The sequence below is a fragment of the Octodon degus genome, unplaced genomic scaffold (assembly GCF_000260255.1).
Source record: "Octodon degus isolate 3935 unplaced genomic scaffold, OctDeg1.0 scaffold00030, whole genome shotgun sequence".
Classification (NCBI taxonomy): domain Eukaryota; kingdom Metazoa; phylum Chordata; class Mammalia; order Rodentia; family Octodontidae; genus Octodon; species Octodon degus.
In genome coordinates this window covers 15,260,842-15,283,879 of record NW_004524606.1, presented here as the reverse complement: position 1 = coordinate 15,283,879, position 23,038 = coordinate 15,260,842, and the positions used below count along the sequence as shown (strand labels likewise).

At 36.4% G+C, this 23,038-nt stretch overlaps 1 protein-coding gene across 1 annotated transcript in view; it reads right to left on the bottom strand.

The window, feature by feature from the left end:
* The window catches only part of Cntn6 (contactin 6), a 306,964-nt gene that overhangs the window by 193,918 nt on the left and 90,008 nt on the right, over positions 1-23,038 (bottom strand). The window contains exon 2 of the mRNA XM_023713308.1: positions 12,083-12,206. Within this exon, the coding sequence (XP_023569076.1) occupies positions 12,083-12,206 (124 nt within the window). The remainder of the gene's footprint in view (positions 1-12,082; positions 12,207-23,038) is intronic.

Here is a 23,038-nt window from a genome sequence, read left to right as displayed (position 1 = left end):
AAGGTACGTATAACTGAATTAAAGGAATGGAACCTAGTAATAATAAACAAGATGCGAGGGACATAATAGTGTCTGCTTGTATAGATGTTTACGGGTGTCTTAGAGTCTTTTTAGATGAAGATATTTCTTTCTTCTGGAAAAAGGAAAGGTACCTTTGGAAAAAGTTTCTATGACTTGCTTGATTCAAGGAAATAGGATGAGGGGAAGATGAGAGTGATCTTCTGGCTTCTATTACCTTCTCGCATGTGAAGGTGTCATACTTTTGGATAAAATGTCCTTAACCACCCCACAGTTACATAGAAAAATCAAAGGAATATATGACCCCTTTTTATGCAGTGTACCTAATTTAAAATCATAAATAAGACTATATGCCAGCTTTCAATGATTCTGCTCTTCAAAATGAAATCATATTAAATATTTCGCTGGAAATATTAATTTTAGGAAAGGAATAATCTTTTATAGAATTATTTCTAGGATTCAGACCTAGCCCAGGCCCGGGGAGTGTGTGGGAGAACTTCTGGCTACCCTGCTCTGGTGGGACCTGTCCGGTCCAAGCCCAGGTGCAGCGTGGGTGAGACCCTCTTCCACCCTGTTGAGACCACCACCACTACTCCACAGTTCCCCCCAATCCTGCCCAGTGAATGAGAACTTCTAGAGTGTTCTCCGGACCCCCAGATCCAGCCTAGCCCAGGCCCAGTGATTGTGTGGGAAAGCTTCCTCTCCACCCTACTCCATCTTGTCCCCTTCTGACTCTGCTCAGGCCTGGCATACAGGCCTGGGGTGAAACTCTGTTGCTGTAGTCCCTGCAGAGAGAATAGAGGACAGAACCAACCAGCTAGTCCAGGAGCAGAACATCTTGCCAGAGGGGCATAACAGGTTCACTCCTAAGGGCAGCAGAAGGAAGGAGTTGAGCACAGCAGCAAGACACGAGCCAGACAGAGCTGGATACACTCAAATTTGTAGATCTGCACCTGAATTTCAGTAGGTGCTAAGGTTATAACTGCACCAAAACTCAACAACAAAGGTCAGAAGACAGTGCTATACAAAATGATAATAAGAAGGAGAAAAATGAAATCTCAGACACCAAGCCCACCTATAACAAATGCAGAAGACACTAACACAGAACAAATTGGGAATCACACAGCTGAAATCAATGAATCAACAGCTTCTGAAATAAAGAAAAAACTGCAGAAAGGTATAGAGGAACTCAGACTGGAAATGAAAAAAAAAATTCATGAATTAATAGCATCTGCAGTAAAGAATCAAATGCAGAAACATATGGAGGAAACCCAATGCCCACCCAGATCAAGTGAAGAGGACACTAGACCAGATGAAATGTTTGAATTAATAGCATAAAAAGTAAATAAGCAACAGCACAAAGTTATAGAGGAACTTAGAGCGGAATTCTTTTCTGAAATGAAAAAATAATTCTCTGAACTCAGCATCTGAAGTAAAGAATCAAATACAGAAACATGGGGAGGAAACCCAATCAGAAAAAAAAAAACTATGCAGTAAAAGAATTAATAACTGTTTCTAAAGAAGACATTGATTAAAAAAAGAGGAGATTAGAAAAATGACAGATTCCTTGAATGAGCAATACAGGAAAGAAATAGATCGCATGAAGCAGAGTCAAAGAGTTATAGACAAACTTAAAATCTCAATCACAAGCTTGCCAAACCATTTGAGTGAAAATGAAGACAGAGTTTCAGATCTTGAAGATGCTGGTGCAGCTAGTGAAAAGGTAAGAAAATATCTCTTAAAAACACCTTGGATGCATGAAAAAACAATTCATTACTTGGAAGACGATGTAAAGACTAACAATGTGAGACTAATAGGCATCAATGAGAAAGAAGGAGTCAATACAAATGACATTAAAAAATATGGGAAGAAGTAATAGCAGAAAACTTCCCAACTATGAGGAAACAATCTGACATTCAGGTAACTGAAGCACACAGAAAGCCAAGTAACCTCAACCCAATGAAAAACACACCGAGACATATAATAGTCAAGATCCCAGAAATCCAGCACAAGAATAATATACTGAAAGCTGCTAGAGAAAAGAAGCAGATCACATTCAGAGGAAAACCCATCAGAATTATGGCCAACTTCTCTTCACAAACCATGAAGGCAAGAAGAGCATGGAGCAGAGTACTTCAATTCCTCTATGAAAACAAATTCCAGCCCAGACTACTATACCCTGCAAAACTCTCTTTCAAGTTTGATGGAGAAGTGAATTACCTCCATGACAAAGAACAATGAAAGAATTTCACAATGACAAAGCCAACACTGCACAGGGTCCTGAAAGATGTTCTACAGAGGGGCCAAAAGGATCAGAACTCCATGAATGAGATCAGAAGCAACCCAAAAAAATCGGGCAAACAATGAAACACAGGAGAGAAAAAGGAATAAACAACAACAGGTAAATAACATGTCAATCATAAGTCAATACATCTCAATTCTAACCATCAATGTAAATGGACTCAATTCACCAATTAAGAGAAATAGACTGGTACAGTGGATTAGGAAACAAAATCCAACAATATGCTGTATACAAGAAACACATGTAACTCTTAAAGACATTCATAGGCTGAAAGTCAAAGGATGGAAAACAATACTCCATGCCCCAGCACCTCAGGAAAAAGCAGGGGCAGGAATCCTATTCTCAGACATTCTCAACTTCAAACCAACAATGATCATGCGGAGGACACTATAGAGTGGTTAGGGGAAAAATACAAGAGGAAGAGGTAACACTCATAAATATGTATGCACGAAACACAGGAGCACCTAATTATATAAAGCAAATCTTAATGTATGTGAAAAATCTAATATCCAAGACCACAATCTTAACAGGAGAAATTAATAGACCATTATCCCAAAAAGATAGGACAACCAGACAAAAAATTAGAAAAGAAATAATAGAACTAAACCAGAGCTTGAAGCAAATGTACTTGGTGGACATATACAGAGTGTTCCACCCAAACACAGGTGAATACACATTTTTCTCAGCTGCACATGGGTCATTTTGAAACATAGACAACATATTGGTCCATAGGTCATGCTTAAGTATATGCAAGAAAACAGAAATTATCCCATGCATCTTATCTGACCACAGTGCAATGAAGCTGAAAATAAATGACAAAAGAAACAAGAAAAAAATCCTAACTACATGGAAATTAAACAAAACCATACTCAGCAACAAATTGGTCACAGACAAAATTAAACAAGAAATTCAACAATATCTACAATTCAATGAAAATTCAAGGGCAACTTATCAGAATTTATGCGATGCAATGAAAGCAGTTCTCAGAGGGAAATTTATAGCCGTGAACTCACACATTAGGAAAACAGAATGGGAACAAATAAACATCCCAATGCTGCAACTCTAACAGCTAGAAAAGGAAGAGCAAACCAAACCAACATCCCAAAGACGAAGAGAAACCATAAAGATTAGAATAGAAATTAATTCAATTGAGAGGAAGAAAATAGTGCAAAGAATTAACGAAACAAAAAGCTGGTTCTTAGAAAGATTAAATAAAATTAATAAGCCCCTAGCTAACTTCATCAAAAAAAGGAAAGAAAAAATTCAAAAACAAGCAATAAGGAATGAAAAGGGCGTAATTACCACAGACCCAGTGGAAATTCAGAAGATTATCAATAACTACTTTGAGAATCTTTACTCTCACAGAATAGAAGACACAGATGAAATGGACTGATTCCTAGAAAGGTACAAATTACCAAAAGTGAATCGACATGATATAACCACTCTAAATAGCCCAATAGCAGCCAACGAAATACAAGATTTAATAAAAACCTACTGACAAAGAAAAATCCAGGTCCGGATGAATATACTGTTGAATTATACAAAAAATTTACAGAAGATGCAGTCCCTATACTCCTCAAAATCTTCATTGAAAGGGAAAAGGAAGCAATCCTCCCAAAATCACACCTGGATGCAAGTATTGTATTGACACCGAAAACAGGAAAAGATGCAACTAAAAAAACACGAACTACAGGCCAATCTCCCTCATGAACATAGATGCAAAAATTCTCAATAAAATCGTAGAAAATAGAATACAGAAAATAATCAAGAAGATTATACACCATGATCAGGTAGGATTCATCCCAAGGATGCAAGGATGGCTCAGTATTCGAAAATCTATAATGTAATACACTATATCAATAGAGCGAAAACTAAAAATCACATGATGATCCCTATTGATGCAGAAAAGGCTTTTGACAAAGTCCAACACTCATTCATGTTCAAATTCCTACAGAAAATTGGAATAGATGGTCTCAACTTCAATCTGGTGAAAGCCATTTATGAAAAACCAATGGTTAATATAATTCTAAATGGGGAAAAACTGAAATATATTACTCTTAGATCTGGGACAAGACAAGGATGTCCTCTAACACCACTCCTTTTCAATATAGTTCTGGAATCATTAGCTAAAGTCTTTAGACAAGAGAAAGAAATAAAAAGAGTAAGAATAGGTAAAGAAGAATATATATTATCATTATTTTCAGATGACATGATACTTTACTTGGAAGGCCCAAAAAACTCCACCCAGAATTACCAGAATTAATACAGAAATTCAGTAGCATAGCAGGATACAGGGTCAATACCCAAAAGTCAAAAGCATTATTGTACACAGATGACAAACACACTGAGAGGGAAATTAAGGAAACAGCATCTTTTAAAATAGCACCGATGAAAATGTAATACCTTGGAATTAATCTAAAGAAGTCAAAGATGTTTTCAAGGAAAATTACAGTACTCTTAAAAAAGAGATCATAGAGGATTTCAGAAAATGGAAAGATATTCCATGCTTCTGGATAGAAAGAACCAACATTTTGAAGATGGCCACACTCCCAAAATTTCTGTACACATTTAAAGGAATCCCTATCAAACTACCACTACCATACTTCACAGATCTAGGAAATCATTCCTGAAATTTATTTGGAACCAGAAAGGTCCTAGAATAGCAAGGGAATCCTGGCCAACAAACACAAGGCAGGGGGCATTGCAATTCCAGATTTGAAATTATACTATAAGGATACTGTGATAAAATCAGCATGGTACTGGAAACCAAACAGACCTGAGGATCAATGGAATTGAAAGACTCTGAAGACCTTACAAACACACTCTGCCATCTTGCCTTTGAAAAAGGTGTCAAACATACTCACTGGAAGAAAGATAGCCTCTTTGACAAATGGTGCTGGAAAACTGGCTCTCTACATGCCAAAAACTAACACTTGACCCTGGTCTATCACCATGCACTAAGCTAAAATCAAGAAGGATTAAAGATCTAAGCATTAATCCAAAATACTAAACCACCTGGAAGAGAAAGTAGGAGGAACTATTCAAGTCATAGGGGTAGGCAAAGTGTTCATGAAGAAAAAACAAATTGTATGGGGAACACTTAAAAGAATTAACACCTGGGACATGCGCTTATATAGAAGTTTTTCACGTCAAAAGAACTTACCAAGAAAGTGAAAACACAACCCACAAATTTCAAAAAAATCATGACAAATAAGTACTCAGACAGAGGTCTGCTGTCTAGAATTCATAAAGAACTAAAAAAACAAGAGTGCTCCAAAATTTGAAAACCCAGTCCAGAGATGGGCATGCAAGATAAACACACATTTCCAGAGGATGAAATTAAAGACGCGAATAAATATATGAAAAAATCTCCCAAATCATTAGCCATCCATGAAATTAAAATTAAGACAACATTGAGATATCATCTCACCCCAGAAAGAATGGCTATTGTAAAGAAATCAAACAACAACAAATGTTGGAGAGGCTGTGGGGAAAAAGGAACCATTCTCCACTGCTGGTGGGAATGTAGACTGGTGCCTCTATTTTGGAAATCAGTGTGGAGACTCTTTAGAACACTAGGACTAGAAATCCCATTTAAGCCAGCTATTCCTCTACTGGGAATTTTCCCAGAGGATCTGAAAGCATCATATCATAGTGATATATGTGTGCTTATGTCTACACAGCACAATTTGTGATAGCCAAATCTGGCAAACAACTAAGATGCCCATCACCTGAGGAAAGGATGAAAAAGATGTGGTATTTTTATAGAATGAAGTATTACTCAGGTATAAAGAATGATAAACTCGAAGCCTTTATATTGAAGTGGATGTCACTTGAAGATATTCTCATAAGTGAAATAAACCAGACACACATGTGTAAATATTGTATAGTTTCCCTAGTATAAGAACTCAAAAGAAGAAACACAAATAGAAAAGTATAATACAAGTAAAAGGAAAGCAAGAACTCGAGGACTAACTAATTAAGAGAGAGAAAGGAGAAGAGCTAGGAAACATGACAGAGGCAAGCCATACAGTTCTATGTAGAAGATGGGAAAGGCAATGATCCTGAGAATCTCGAGAAGATTTTTGAATCTAGCATTTAATTGGAAGGATTCTCACCCTGACTAACTATATATACTGACACCTGTGAACTAAGCAACTTCACTGAAGATGGCAATTTGTAATAGTAGGTTCAGGCTTGGAGTGCCTGTCATTCTGGTCTTCTGAATATGTGCTGCTTGTCATGGCATTCCAGTTGCTTCTGTGTTGTATCTCAGGTAGATGATTGTTTAAAAAGGAAGGATGTGGTTAATGACAGCAGGAGACAGGAAAAGGAGTGTTGCGGGACTGTCTTGCTCTAATGTTGTGTATGGTTAGATTTCTGGACTTATGTGTAAACATATATAATTCTTTATTCCTATTTTTTAAATATATTTGGATTTTTTAACTTTTTGTCATATTTTGTAGGGACTTAAAGTTTAACATATCAATAGTTGACGAAAATTACCTGTTCCATATTATGCTAAGATGCTTGATATTCAGACAGAGAGTGAGGTTAAGCTTAACAGCCTAGGTTATATGATAATAACAATAAGCTTCTCTTCTGGGAGGATAATAACCTAAGTTTGCAGACCAAAAATTAGAGATAAAGGAGGGCCATAAGGAAAGCTAAGATTTTGGCCCTAGCTTTTCAAGGTTAATTAAGACTCAGGACATATGTGTACTTGTACCTTAACAATATGTAACTCAGTGGTGTCCCAAATTTTCTGATGAAGGAAATTATGGGGCCAAAGAAGAAAGTGATTGATGATGTACAGTGTGCCTAAGGAGAGTCACATGGAGAGAAAACATTCTTTCAGGCTTTCATAGAGAGCAAATTGGCCAAGCAATGGTCGTGACTCTTCCACATGACTGACACTGACAAAGGATCTATAATCTGAGGTACAGGATCTCAGAGTCTCAAATCCTGAGGGCATATGACTGACCATATCAGATACAAAAACTACAATTCTTGTTACATAGGTCTTGCTTCATCTTGGTCTTAACCATCCAGCAGAGAAGTATAAAAATGAAGTACAATAAATAAAGCTGTGTTGTTCTGTTGAGATGTAGGGGACTCGGGTCAACATCTTCTGACATTGCTAGTCAAGTGGAAGACCCAATACTATTATGTACTACTGGACTATTTTAGAATATTTTTCTGAGTTCACACCTATAATATTTAAGTGATGGAACTAAACAAAAAAGGGCATTTAAATGAATGACAATTTTGTATCTGTGTGTTCAAAATGGTAGGGTAGATATATAGCTATACTCTCTTATTTCAAGCAATAGAGGGATTTGTGCTAATAGTGTTTGTAAATAGGATATCATGTCTGCATCTTGTACAACAAAAAATACTAGGAAGGCAGTATGCAATGTGTTAATTATTGGAACTGTCCTACCAATTCAATATGAAACTGTCTCATTACTATTTATTTCTCAATAAAATTATGGGAAAATAAATAAATAAACATTAAAAGAGAATTATTTCTAGTATATTTTGGGAGTGCCTTGATACATACCATGAAGAGAATATAACAAATACAAAAAAAGTAAGAAAGAAATTTGGACCTAAGTGATTCTCTAACCTATTAAAAATGAGCAGTAATAGATGAAGTATCAAGTCCATCAGAGACTGTTGACAAATTCCATTACTTTTAAATTATTTAGCTACTTCCTGCATTCCTCAACTTCTTTTTAATAAAATAAAGTTGAAAGATCACAGTCGAAGAGAGCAATGCAGTAGACTAGATTTCCTGCTATTTATTTTATATAGGAATTTGTTTAGACTGCTTCTTGTTCTCAATATTAGCAAAAGAAAAAGTAAGTTTTTTTCTTCTCTAGGTCTTTCTCAAGAGGCCAAGGGAGTTTGGAGGTTAGCTCAGTGGTTTAAGTGCCTGCTTCGGCAAACCCAGTCAGGTGTAGTGGACTGCAGTTCAATCCCCAGACCCGGCCTTAAGGCATTCTGAGCCAGCCAAAAAAAAAAAAAAAACCTTCTCAACTTCTATAAAAGAAAGAAAAAAAAAGAGGCAAATATTCTTCTTTCCAGAGCTGTTGCACTGTCTCATAATTTGCTTATAGGGCATGGTCTTTGGACCTCTATGTTCCCTATTACTTCCAAAACAAGGGATATACCATATTTAGTTTGCCAGCTCTCTTTAATTTTGGAATCAATCACTGAAATAACTGCTGTCATCATTACATGCTTCTAATTAAGCCCAGTAATTGTTTTTCAACACAAATTCAAAGTTGCTGGCTTAGCCACAGCGAATGAATTCTTCGCAGTATCCTAGTAATCATTCTAATCACTACGGTACAATGATTATTAAACTAAGCATATAGATCACAAGTTCAACTCCTGGTGTGGGCTTTGTCCTAATTAATATGTTTAAAGCAATAGAGAAATAGGATCAATGAATTCAAGTGATTCTCATACATGTGTTACTGATAGTGTTGCACATCAGTATTTTCTTGCAATGATAGCTAGGAAATGTCTTAAGTAATTATTTTAAATATGTGAATTAATATATTAATTCCAGAAATCATAATGCATCTAAACTAAAATATTCAACTTTTCCTGGGAAACAGTCTTTACTATTAGGCAGTTTAGTCACTTGTTAATGACTAGGGGATATGTGTTTGCTAATAGTAGTGTGTGTATGTGTGTGTGTGTGTGCGCGCGCGCGCATTTGTGTTTGCTTTGCAAAACTCAGCATTATTTAAGTGATTATTACAAGTGCCCCTTTCTCAGTATGGAGCCAGAGCTCTGAAGGAAAATTCTAAAATCTGAAGTTTAGGCCTCTTTTGCTCATTGTAATGCACAGCAAGGTTGGGACTTCTGCTGTGTGGCAAGAGTCCTAGTCTGACCCCTATCACTGCTGTACTAGGTACCCTTGGACACAAGTCAAGTATGATTTTTACAGAAATTATTTCCATGACTTAAAAATAATATGTATCCTTCCTCATTTCATGAAGTTAAAATGAGATAAAAAAGTAAGTCAAAATGGTAGAAAGTGACAACTCATGGGAGTTTTACTCAGAGGATGAAAGGTATTTATTTCTTTAAAAATTATTTTAGAAAAACTGTTCTTAAACTATTTCCAAAGTTCGACTTTTAAGATAACTGTTCTCCACAGGAGATTTCATTTTTTATACTATAGTTACTAAAAGAAAGACACATCTCAAATCTCCTAGTAGAAGAATTAAAATTTGGTACCATAATCCTATTTAATTTTTTTCAACAATATAGTTCACATGTATTTTCTTTGTTTTTTTAAATGTGCCATGCAGGAAAGCATACACTATGGACAAGAAGCTGAGGGAGGGAGGGAATCTGAGAGGGTGGGAGGGAAGGATGCAGGGAGGGAGGGATACAGGGAGGGAGGAAGGGAGGATGGGAGGATGGGAGGGAGGGATGCTGGGAGCAAGGGAGGGAGGGCCCCTTCAAGGTCACTCGTGGAATACTGAGTTGTGACTGGAAGCATCAGTTCTTAGTTCTAAATGATGCTTTATTGCACTGCTTTACCCTATATCTTAAGAAACTCAAACACTCCTGGAATTTGTGAGCATGAATAATTTTCACGTTAGCACACTTGCATTTGTGCACAGTCTAATGAAAAATGTTTGAATGAGATTTTAAAACAAAATGTAAATTATTAAGTGTCATAATGATAAAGGTGATATATGACTCCTGGCGTATTACATAGCAAAAGTGCAAATTTCATGGCCCCAGGCCCTTAAGGAATGAAGTCGGTAATCATAGAAAGAAATTTAGGAGTGTTTTCCTGAAAACAAGAAGAGCTTTTGGATTTCTATAAGGGGCCTACAGTGACTGGCCACTGAGGCCCTCCCTTTGTCAGGGGTAGTACACAGAGAAGTCACAACACAACTGCTGCATGGGTCAGACAGCTATGGCATGAGAAGGACAACCACTTAGCGAATATTGATCCAAGAAAAAGTAAGTTGCTTAGCATGGTAGGTGAGGAGGACAAAGGCATTCTGCTGAGGGAGGCGAGTGTGGGCCTGGATGCTACCTACCAGAGCACCTCATGTCTGCTGGCACACGGGACCAGCTGATGCTACCGGCAGTACAGTCTTGAGTTGTTTAGGATGGCCGTAGGCCTTGCTGTTGCTTTCTGATGCTGAGCCTGGCTACCTAGATTTTCATTCAGCCACAAATATTATGTCTTTATTTTTTGTGTTCAATCTCTGATTGTGCACTAATTTCTATCTAATTTAGCTGTCTATACTATTAAAACACAATTTCATCTCTTGTTGCTACTTTCTATTATGTCTTATTATCAATGAAAAATGGGTCTGAGTCTGACACGTTGGCATTACAGTTTAAATTCTTAGTTCACTCTCTTTCCAGAGCTGGAGTATTTAATTTGGTACAAAAGGTACGCAAAACTGCATGACTGAGCGAACTTTTAAGATGTTAAATTACTTTTATTTAGTATTCTAGTTTAAAAATACCTAAGAAACATAAACCAGTGAACTTTAGAATTTTTAGTCCTCTTCATAAAATGATAATGTAGAGATATCATTATTTTGTGCATGTATGTAATTTAGTTAACTAATGTAGACAGACAACTTAAAGTGATACCCATGGTCTGGGCTTTTACTGCAACCTAAAAATTCAAAACAACAATCTTATTTCTCCCAAATAGACTCAAACTGTTGCCTTGTATTTGGTAACTGAATTCTTAAAAAGTAAGAATCCCAAAGAAAATGCTTTCAGAACTTGGAATAACTTGCTTTGTATAACTTACAAATGTCCTTTTAATGTTTGTTCTTTTTCTTGCTATATTTATTCACATTGCATACAAAATTCTTACCAGGAAAATATTATTGTAATCTATACCAACATAATTTATGCAGGCACACAGTTTTACCCATGTGGATCAAATTTCTGCCTTTTCTACAGCAGTATAAATAAGAAATTTCTGCCTTTTCTATAGCAGTATAAATAAGAAAAAATCTCCCTACTATTTCACAGGTAATATATGGAAGACATTAGGCAGATAGGCTTCCTAGTAATAGAAAAATACTGTGTGTGTGTGTGTGTGTGTGTGTGTGTGTGTGTGTGTGTGTGTACATAAAATACTCTTTCTGCCTTTGAAGACACTTGGTTATTTGAAACTTGTTTTTCCCTAAAATTAGTGTAGTTTAGTGAAAAGAATACTGGAATTACAGAATTTTATAGATATAATATGAACTTAAATTTCTACTTTAATTTTCAATATCATTGTATATGTAGCAACTGACGCACTAGTCTCAATTCGTTAAGAGATGAGGAATACATAATGACATTGTATGGAATGCTTCACATTGGGGGCATAAATCTTTCTTTTATCATTTATGCCTCTCTTTCCTTCTGCTTTTTATGCTTCTCTCTTTTAATCTCTCCTTTTTCTTTCCAATTCTTTTTCAGTTCTAAACATAGTATGCTACTGCATAGCACCATTCTTAGGAAGAAACGTAAGCAAACCTAATCGATGACATAAGACCCAACATTTACCTGAAAGTGCTAACTGGGACAATGCATTAATGAAACAATTTTGGGTGCTACAAAGATATATCTAGCAGTCCATTGTTGTGTATCAATGGAAAAATGCCCAGAGCTCTACACTTAAATTAGAATAGTTTAAGTACTTTGTAACAAAAATTTTACATCAGTGACAAAGAAAAAAATGGATGGTGACCAGAGATAGGATTTTACCTATATTGGGGTGAAGGGTAACCATTAGCAGCACAATTCAGAATGATTTCAGATCGTGATAAATCCAAAGGAAAAATGACGTCTTGAGGTTCCTGAGTGAAAATAGGTCTGCTCCACCGGCCTTCTGGAAACAGAAAGGAATATCACATAAGAGGTTTGCCCTTGCTGTGAGCCCATGGATTTATTAAATATAAAATCTACACAGATTGCTTTAAAAAATTTTATTTGGAAACAATCTCAAACTTGAACAAAATGTTGCAAAGAGGATACAGATATTTTTTCTAAGCCACAAAATGTGATATTGTTAACTGATCTTTATTAACTGTAAATAGAATAGTTTTATATTTCCAACCAAGCAAGGACATTCTTTCAGTTAATCTCAATGGAACCAAGCATACCAAAAGTTAACATTGATTCATGATCAGCACTTAATCCTTTAGCCCTATTTTCTAATTCCTCCTGATAAAATATTTTATAACAAGAGAATGAAGTTTAAAATTAAAAATTTCACTTATTTCATTTTTTTACTGCTGTTTCTTTCAGTTTAGAGTATGTCCCTTGTCTTTGCTTTGTTTTATTTATTTATTTCTTATTCTTAAGATTACACAGAAGTTATGTAGTGAAGTTTTACTTGATTTGGGCTTGTCTGAGCAGCTATGTACAAGGATTACATAGTTTTGGTAAGAGCTGCCCAACATCAATAGAGACAATAGGACAGTCTATGAAGATTTTTCAAAACCGTAAGAAACCAGTGAAGACTGGTTCTTTTCCACTAAAAAAAAAATCGCCATGATGAAAATCCATTCAGAGTACTGTGGTCCCACTGCTTTGTCTTCTATACCCCCATCCTCCTCCTCTGGGGAGAAAAATCACTGTTCCTTTTGTGGTCACTGAATTCAGGGATGATGCATTCATTACATTTTATGCTGTTCATGGCATTTCAGGACTGTGTTTATCTCATTACTGCTAAAGGTAACTGACCATTTGATTACGCTGGCTACTCACAGATTTCTTCAGGTTAAGGTCTTCTTTTGTTTGTCTTTTGTCACTACTAGTTTGTTGTTGGCAATTCGAAGTGCAAATAAATAGCTTCTTACTGAACATTTACCCGCTTTATTTATATATTGCTACAATTGTTGTGTAGGATAAATCCATGATTTCTAATTTTAATAAATGAGTTATAGCCCATGGTTGCTTATTTAATACTCAATATTGTTTCTGTTTAATCAACAGAACCCAGTTCAAGGAAGACTCTGTCTTTCTGATAAAGGGACAGGAAAAAAATAAGTCACAACTTGCTACATATCAGATAATGTAAATTCTTGTCCCTTGAAATTGTGGAATGAATTCTGAGGAACAATGGAGGTTAATAGTAGGAAAAATTTATTGAGAGAGAACTTCTGGGAAACAGGAGTGGACCAATAAGTGGGTTGGCACCGAGGTGGTTTTTCGGGGGTAATTTATACAGTAAAATCACAAAGGGAGTACATTGTGGGTCCAACTACAATTAACCTATAAGATTACAGGTATAGCTTCTTAGATTATATTGTTACAACAGGAAAACAGGTAACATAGCAAGGATATGTGGAAAAAACAAAAAAAAATATTTTGGGGAAGGGATGTGTCCAGAACCTCTGGTTACCCACCTGAGCAACTGATGTCTATCTGGACTTCCAAGTTACAGCTTATCCCTTAGGGTAGGCCTGGCCATCACATCTATGTCTCAAGACTGTCCTGCAGATGCACCTCCACCCAGGATTCTGATGTCTTTATCCTTTTTTTGACTTCCATGACAACCCAGTGCCACTCTGGCCATGTGTTAAGTTCTATTTAGCTGTCTATGATAGTTTGAAATATCCTTATCATTCTTTGAAATGTAGCTATCATCTCAAATTGGAACTTTAGAAACTAGATTTCTTTCTTTTAGAGATAAATAACTTCTCCAAACTTGTGCCTGCTGAGCACAACAAGGAGATATTGGCTCCAAGTGGCAGGAACCCCACTTTATTTCAGCAGTAAAGGAGAGAATGAGCTGAAGATGACTGGAAGTGAAAAGCCAACCTTGGAGATCTGTATTCCCCTCTCTCCTCTCTTCTTCTCTAAATGACTCTTACCCACATGTAAATGGAGAATTGGTGATTTGAGACAAATGGTACTTTCTATCGCCTATGAGATATCTTTGGTAAAATATTTTCTCCTTTTTATCAAAATCAATGGACTCCTTTGATTTGGACAATGGTGAGCAAATAATCATGAGTATATGAAATTAGGTAGCTGGTAGCAGAAACAATTACTTTCTGAATCAAGGAAGATTTCTGGAACATCCTTTATTTTTCCTTTGCTACAGCAGACACTATATCTTTACTCAGTGTAGATTCTAGTGTTGGTATTGTTGCTGAATTCTTGCTCTGAGGCTTTCCCTGTATTGGGTTTGTGTGTGTGTGTGTGTGTGTGTGTGTGTGTGCACGCACATGCACTTGTATGTTGTGTGTGTGTGTGTGTGTGTGTGAACATTGTGAACAGTGATCTGTAATAGATTTGTTTCAGGCTTTTCTGCCCATATTTGTAAGTACCTAATAAGTCTACATGAATGTTTGATTTCATTATTGTCAATGTATTTATGCATTTATTCAGCCTGCCTACAGCAAAATGATCTCACCACCCATCCATGAGCAGTTTCTTATAACCATTCCTTATTTAACCTCACAACTATGCCAAGACTTGTTGAGCTGTTTTGTTCACCCTCACTCGTCTTGATTTCTGAGCACATTCAGGATCTCCCTTCTGTGCAGAAGATCCTTTTTCATCTTGCTCTTATTTTACTCATGAGCTCTGACATTGTGAACAACCATATTCCAAAATGAGTAATATTCTCACATCATCCAGGACCTGATGTGTCACAGTGGAACACTTCCTTCATTATAGAGATGTGGTATTCTTTCTGTTTGGCCTTAGTAACAGACTCTAGGAATAAATAATGCCCACTGAGAATGGATTCCCCCACCTTTCTTCTCAGGCTCTGGTTACCTTGTCTGGAGGCCTGCTGTGGCCTCATCATCCACCTTGCTCCTGCTCTGCCAGTCCTCTCTGGGCCATCACGGCCATTTACCTGCTGGTGCTAATAAGGTCGTCAGTGCTCACAAGCACCTGAGGCTGGACAAAGGGTCTTTTCTCTCACATGAATTTGGATGGTTACCTTCCTAATGTTGCTCAACTTTGTGACACCTGGGCTGGAATGTTGTAAAAGGAAGTCCTATCTGAGGTAAAAATTCTGTGTTTTATGTATAGATATGCAATTTAATGAAACCCAGATAGTAGCACTTACATTAGGATACCTAACTTCTAACTCTAGTACTCATGCTTGAGGGATATCTTGGGCATTTTCTCATTGCTGAGTTAAAACACCTGACACCAGTATTAGGGTCATAATTCAGCCCACAGTTGACTGGCTGCATGGCAGGATGCATGTCAGAGGACATGGCTGAGGAGAGCTGATCACAGCATGGCAGAGAGGAAACAGAATGAAAGAAGATAAATCCTTTCTGGCCATATCCCCAAAGACTTACCTTTTCAGAACTGACCTTGCATCTTATAAGCAAATTGACAATAATGCCCCATAATCCAATCAGCTTGCAAATGTTTTGCCTAGAATCTCATGAGACTATAGCAAAATATTCTTAATCTAAACAATAATGTTCATTTTGTATCTGTGTATTCAAAATGGTTAGAATAGATATAGTTACATACTCTTGATGAATAGAGGGATTTGTTCTAATAGTGTTTGTAAATAGGATATCATGTCCGCATCTTGTACAGCAATTAACCACTAGGAAGAATGTATGCAACGTGTTAATTATCAAAACTATCCTACCAATTTGGTTTGAAACCGTCTCATTGCTATTTGTTTCTCAATAAAATTATGGGGAAAAAATCTAAACAATAACAAAGATACTTGAAGAACTGCTGATTCACTCATATTAACCACAGGGCCAGAGAATGACAAACTTGAATATTCAAGTTTGTCAAAATTGAAGAATAGTGTATATGCTATTCACACTATACCTCTTGGCTTAGGAGACAATATAGCCTAGTAGTTCAAAGAATGTACCATCACTGCATTTGAACTCCTCTTTTTTTTTTTTTTTTTTTTTTTTTTTTTTTTTTTTTTTTTTTTTTTTTTTTTTCATTTTAGGGAAGGGTGCACAGGGTATTCAGGGTCTCACTACTAGATCAGCCTTGTAGTGATCTGCCTGCTTACAGCCTCCCAAGAGTTGGGATTACAAGTGTGCACCACCACGCAAAGTCTCAATTGCTATTTCAGCATGCCCCAGGGGCAGGCCCAGCACAGAAGGCCTGGGGATCAATCCCCCAAGCCCTGCACCTGCTTGCAGGTGCTTTAGTCTGCTGAGCTATTTTGCTGGCTCTCCTCTCTTCTTCTTCTTTATTACAGTACCAGGAATTGAACTCAGGACCTTGTGCTAGTCAGGTAAGTGCTTATTCTACTGAGCTATCTCCCCAGCCCCTCTTCATTTTTAAAGTACATATTATATTCATATTACATAGTTATTTTTTAAAATTAGTGTTATACTTCTTATAAATATGTCATATTATGTCTAGTACAAGTATATGGATAATCATCTAATTACAGTTCACTATTTTGACCCTCAGTGTCATTATTACTGTAGGAAAGAAGGAAACTGATAACAAGGAAGTTGAATTATCATTGTCAAATTTACCATTTGTTATAAAAGACATCAAGATATTAAAATTTAAGTCTGCATATCTACATATTCTCTGTTCACTGGCTTTTTCATCCATCTGTGCAGATCTACTCCATGCCCATTAATATTCTAAAATATTACAACCAGTAAAACAAATGCTTTTATTAGTTTCACTCTAATTATAATTTTACAAATTTCATAATTGGCTTAGAAGTACATACAGATCAATATTTTAATTTTGACCTAATCAGCTATAAGTTCTGTGATGCTGGTCAAGTTATTTACCTAACCACTCTGCATCTCTGATTTCTTTTAGGGGAAATAATATAATTTCCAACCTGCTAGATGTCAGACATGTGGTGATTGTGTTCTCAAAATCAAAGAATGAATTGTAACCAACAATAGAATTTAACAGTAGGAAAAACACAAAGAAAGAGGTAGCTTCTGAGACATAGGAGGGGACCCAAGAGTGCCTCCAACAAGCCCAACTCTCAAAGGAAGTTTTATAGGAAAAATCGCCATGTGGCTACAAAATCATGAAGTGAGTACAACATGGGAAAAAACTCTGATCAACCAATAGGATTCCAAGTATAGCTGCTTAGTAATACTGATCCAATGAGGAGGCAGGTCACACAAAAAGTGCACATGGAGAGAACAAAGTCTTTTTTAGAAAGGGCTGCATCAGGAGCTCTTGCTCACCCATCTGGGTGACTGATGTCTATTTATACTTTTTTGAACCCAGTAATATTATCTTATCCCCTGCAGAGGTATATAGACTTGGTCATTCTGTCTTTATCTTGAGACCTGGCCTTAAACAGATGTGCTTCCAGCCACGGTAATAATTTACATTCTCTGCTCTGACTTCCTCCAGGACCTAGCTCTGTCTATCTATACTATTTCTATTTAAATTACCCCTTTCTATACTATTATGAGTTAAAAGCCCACCCTAGCAGTCTTAGCATTTAAGTAAAGGATGGTTGACAAACAGTGAAATGCAGATATATTACATTCTTTTCTTATTCCTATACCTAATAATATGAGAAAGATATATCATGATAAATCAAAGAAAGAAATTAACATTGAAAACAGAAAGAGATTCTCTCCAATGACAATCACTTGAAATTAAACAAGAAAAAAAAACTAACAGAAACTACTGAGTAAGAAGACAGTGGCAAGGATCAGAGATGTGCGATGCTTTACACTGATTAATCTTATTCCCATGCCCCATGTCTTACTAGTGAAATAACAACCCTGTGATAATTTTCAACACAGTCTCCATATCTCAGCATATGAAAGTTTGAATGTAGACAGTATAACAATTAATATTTTTCCCCTCCTCTTGCAGAATACTAATGAAAAGGTCTTCTGGACAGACAATTGTGCAATAGAATAATACAATATTAATGAGAAGCTGACTGCATTTCACATACCCATAGCTTTACGCCTAAACACTCACTTGGTCAAATCTCTAAAGCCTCAGAAAAAAGGGCAGCATTCATGTTATCTCTTCTCTTCCACCAACAATCTTATCAGAAATTTTTAAACAGACTAACCTTCCCTCAACTTGATCATTTTCTCAGACTATAAAATTTGTTGTCTCTGGAACCAGAAAAGACCTAAAATAGCAAAGGCAATTCTGGGCAATAAAGACAAGGCAGGAGGCATTACAATCCCTGACTTGAAATTATACTACAAGGCTACTATGATAAAATCAGCATGGTACTGGCAACAAAATAAATCTGAGGATCAATGCAATAGATTAGAAGATGCTGAAGTCCCTAAGACCACACTCAGCCACCTTATCTTTGAAAAGGGGCCAAACATACTCACTGGAAGAAAGATAACCTCTTTAACAAATGCTGCTGGAAAAACTGGCTCTCTACAAGCCAAAAACTAAAACTTGACCCAGGTCTATCACCATGTACTAAACTAAAGTCAAAATTGATTTAAAGATCTAAACATTAAAGCAGAGACACTAAATCTCCTGGAAGAGAAAGAAGGAGGAACTCTTGAAGACATAGGGGTAGGCAGAGACTTCATGAACAGAAATCAAATTGCACAAGAAACAGTTGAAAGAATTAACAACTGGGACCTGCTCTTATAGAGCACTTTTTCACGTCAAAAATAATTACCAACAAAGTAAAAAGGCAACCCACAAATTTGGAAAAAATCATGACAGATAAGTACTCAGACAAAGGTCTGCTCTCTAGAATTTATAAAGAACTAAAAACCACTAGGGATCCAAAATTTAAAGACCCAGTCCAGAAATGGGCATCTGAGATGAACACACACTTCTCAGAGGATGAAATTAAAGAAGTGAATAAATATATGAAAAAATCTCCCAAATCACTAGCCATCCATGAAATTCAAATTAAGACAACATTGAGATATTATCTCACCCCAGAAAAAATGGCTATTATAAAGAAATCAATCAACAACAAATGTTGGAGAGGCTGTGGGGAAAATGTGGAGAGGGTGCTGGTGGCAATGTAGATTGGTGCATCTATTTTGGAAATCAGTGTGGAGACTACTTAGCACACTAGGACTGGAAATCCCATTTAAGCCAGCTATTCGTCTACTGGGAATTTTCCCAGAGGATCTGAAAACATCATATCATAGTGATATATGTGTGCCTGTGTTTATACAGCTCAATTTGTGATAGCCAAATCTTGCAAACAACTAAAATGCCCATCACATGAGGAAAGGATGAAAAAGATGTGGTATTTTTATAGAATGGAGTATTACTCAGGTATAAAGAATGATAAACTTGAAGCCTTTATATTGATGTGGATGTCACTTGAAGATATTCACATAAGTGAAATTAACCAGACACACATGTGTAAATATTGCATAGTTTCCCTAGTATAAGAACTCAAAAGAAGAAATGCAAATAAAAAAGTATAATACAAGTAAAAGGAAAGCAGGATCTCAAGGACTAACTAATCAAGAGAGGGAAAGCAGAAGAGCTAGGAAACATGACAATGTCAAGCGATACAGTTATATGTAGAAGATGGGCAAGCCAATGACCCTGATAATCTCCAGAAAAAGTTTGAATCTAGTATTTAATTGGAAAGATTCTCACCCTGACCAACTATATATACTGATAACTATGAACTAAGCAATGGTACTGAAGATGGTAATCTGTAATAGTAGTTTCATGATTGGAGTGCTGGTCATTCTGATCTTCTGAATAAAGGCTGCTTGTCATGACATGCCCAGTAGCTGCTATGCTGTCTCTTGGATAGATGGTTGTTCTAAAAGAAGGGGGTGGTGAATGAAGGCAAGAGATAGGAAAAGGCATATTGTGGGACTGTCCTGCTTCAAGGTTGTATGTGGTTAGATTTTTGGACTTAAGTGTAAAGATAAGAAGTATATTATTCTTAATGCCTAACTTTTAAAATATATCCTAAATTTTAAATGTTTTTTCATCATATTCTATAGGGACTTAAATTTCAACATATCAATACTTGATGAAAAATACCTGTTCCATGTTACGCCTAAGATGTTTGATATTCAGACAGATAGTGAGGTTAAGCTTAACAGCCTAGGTTGTATGGTAATAACAACAAACTTGTCTTCTGGATGGTTAACAACCTACATTTACAGACCAAAATTAGAGAAAAAGGAGGGCCGCAAGGAAAGCCAACATTTTGGCCCTAGCCTTCCAAGGTCACTTAAGACTCAGGACATATGAGGACTTGTACTGTAATGTTATGTAACTTGGTAGTGTCCCAGATTTTCTAATCAAGGAGATTATGGGGCCAAAGAGGAAAGTGATCTATGATATGTAGTGTTCCTAAGGAGAGTCATATGGAGAGAAAACATTCTCTCAGGCTTTCACAGAGAGCACATTGGCCATGCAATGGTCGTGACTCATCCACATGGCTGACACTGACAAAGGATCTACAATCTGAGATACAGGATCTCAGGATAAATCCTTAAGGGATTTCACTGACCTTATCAGACCCAAAAACTACAACTCTTGTTGCATAGGTCCTGCTTTACCTTGGTCTTAACCATCCAGCAGAAAAGTATAAAAACAAAGTATAAGAAATAAAGCCATGCTGTTATGTTGAGCTGTAGGGGACTCAGGTCAACAATTTCTGACATTGCAATTGAAGCGGAAGACCCAATACTATTATGGAGTACTGAAATCTTTTAGAATATTTTGCTGAGTTTACATACCTATAATATTCAAATAACAGAACTTAACCAAAAAAAGGGAATACAAATGAATGTCCATTTTGTATCTGTGTATTCAAAGTGGTTAGGATAGATAATAGTTACATTCTCTTAATGAATAGAGGGATCTGTTCTAATTCTGTTTGTAAATAAGATATAAAGTCCGCATCTTGTACAGCAATTAACCACTAGGAAGAATGTATGCCATGTGTTAATTATTGAAACTGTCCTACCACTTTGGTTTGATACTGTCTCATTGCTATTTGTTTCTCAATAAAATTATAGAAAAAAGTTGTTCTCATCATCATAGATTTGGTTTCCAACAAAGGCTAAAATACCCAAGCACAATTTCAAAGCAGTTAAGAAATATTCTTTGTGGGGTTGGTGGGATGGCTCAGTGGTCTAAAGCACCTACTTAGAACAAGCTTAGCAAAGCACAGGGACCATGGTTCAATCCCCCAGCACCACATGCCAGCCAGCCCCGCCCCCTGGTGGGCTGAGCTGGCCACACACACACACACACACACACACACACACATACACATACACATAAATAAATAAATAAAATTTTAAAAAAAAGAAATATTCTTTGTGATAAGTACATTTTCTGTAAGTATTTCCTCAGGCATTAATGGTATGAGAAGAGATAGTCTAGTAACTATGCAGATACACTGCAACAGTAAAGGAGAAGAACATGGGATTCAAACCATAGACAAATTAATCTAGAAAAAGCATATAATAACTCAAAAAACAATGCAACTTCTCAAGATTACTTCAAGTTATAATAAAAAATTAATTTAGAAAAATAACATAGCAAAACAAGATGAAAAGTACAGAAGACAGAAACAGATAAATTAGGATGATGTAGACTTAATGATACAAATTGCAACAATAATAAATCAACTAGAACAAGCCATCCCCAAAACAGATGCACAAAGACAGTTGTTACTGATATAAGGATTTCATGTAATCATAATCAATGCAACTTAAAAAACAGAAATATTAAAGAAGTGAGGAAAACTCAATGGGGGATGAAGATAATGATGACTTAATATAAATGTCCATGATATCATTAGGTGAAAGAACCAGAAAAAATGTATTGTCTTGGTTTGGAGTTTTGAAAGTGACAACAATTTAATACAGGATTAGTTTATAGAATTATTTTCTAATAGTCACTCAATGTATCATATACAAAGAGAATGCAAGAAACCTGTCCATACGCTAATGAACAAAGAATCCATAATAATGTACCCCATGTATCCACAGAAGACCTAGACAAACAGCAATACCTCCCACAAGTCCAACTGGAGGCCTAGAGCCCATAAATGTTTTCATGCATGCCATGATCAACCAATAGGGTTCCATTTTATGGATCTGCACTAGGAAGACCCAAAGGTCAGTGGTGGAAGCTAGAAGTTTATATCAGTGAGATGAAGGAAGGGTCTGTTCTAGCAAGCTAAGGGCTCTGAACTGAAGCCAGGAAGCAACTCTCAAGGTAAAGAACCAGAGTTCCCCCAAAATAACATAGCCATTCTCAACAAAAGTGAGATCCTGAGCTACTCCAGTGATGAGGAAACTGAGTTCCTATCAGGAAAGTTAACATGATAAGCTCCTCCATGAGAACCAAAACCTGTTTACAACAACACTCAACAGTTTCTAACAACTCCCAACAGCCTCACTTCTCTAGCTCTTCCTCATATGGTGCTGGTAGCAATGCTCAGGTAGGCCTTCCACACTCAACATCACCCTAGTTCACTTCAGCTGGGTATAAGAAGTTGACCGCCAGTGGGCAATCCATCACATATGAACATCATCAATAAAATGTTATGCAAATTGAAAGAATACTACACCAAGTCTAGTCATATGTGTGAAAGAGTGAATGCATATATTGGTTTAGGGAATGAGTATCAAGTTAAAGAAAAAAATTGCAACACTATGTCCAAAATCATATGAGAAAACAATGAAGAATAGTCTACACATATTTTGAATGTATATGTTATATTTTTATTATCACCCACCAAGATGCATCAAACATGATTGCATCATATATATA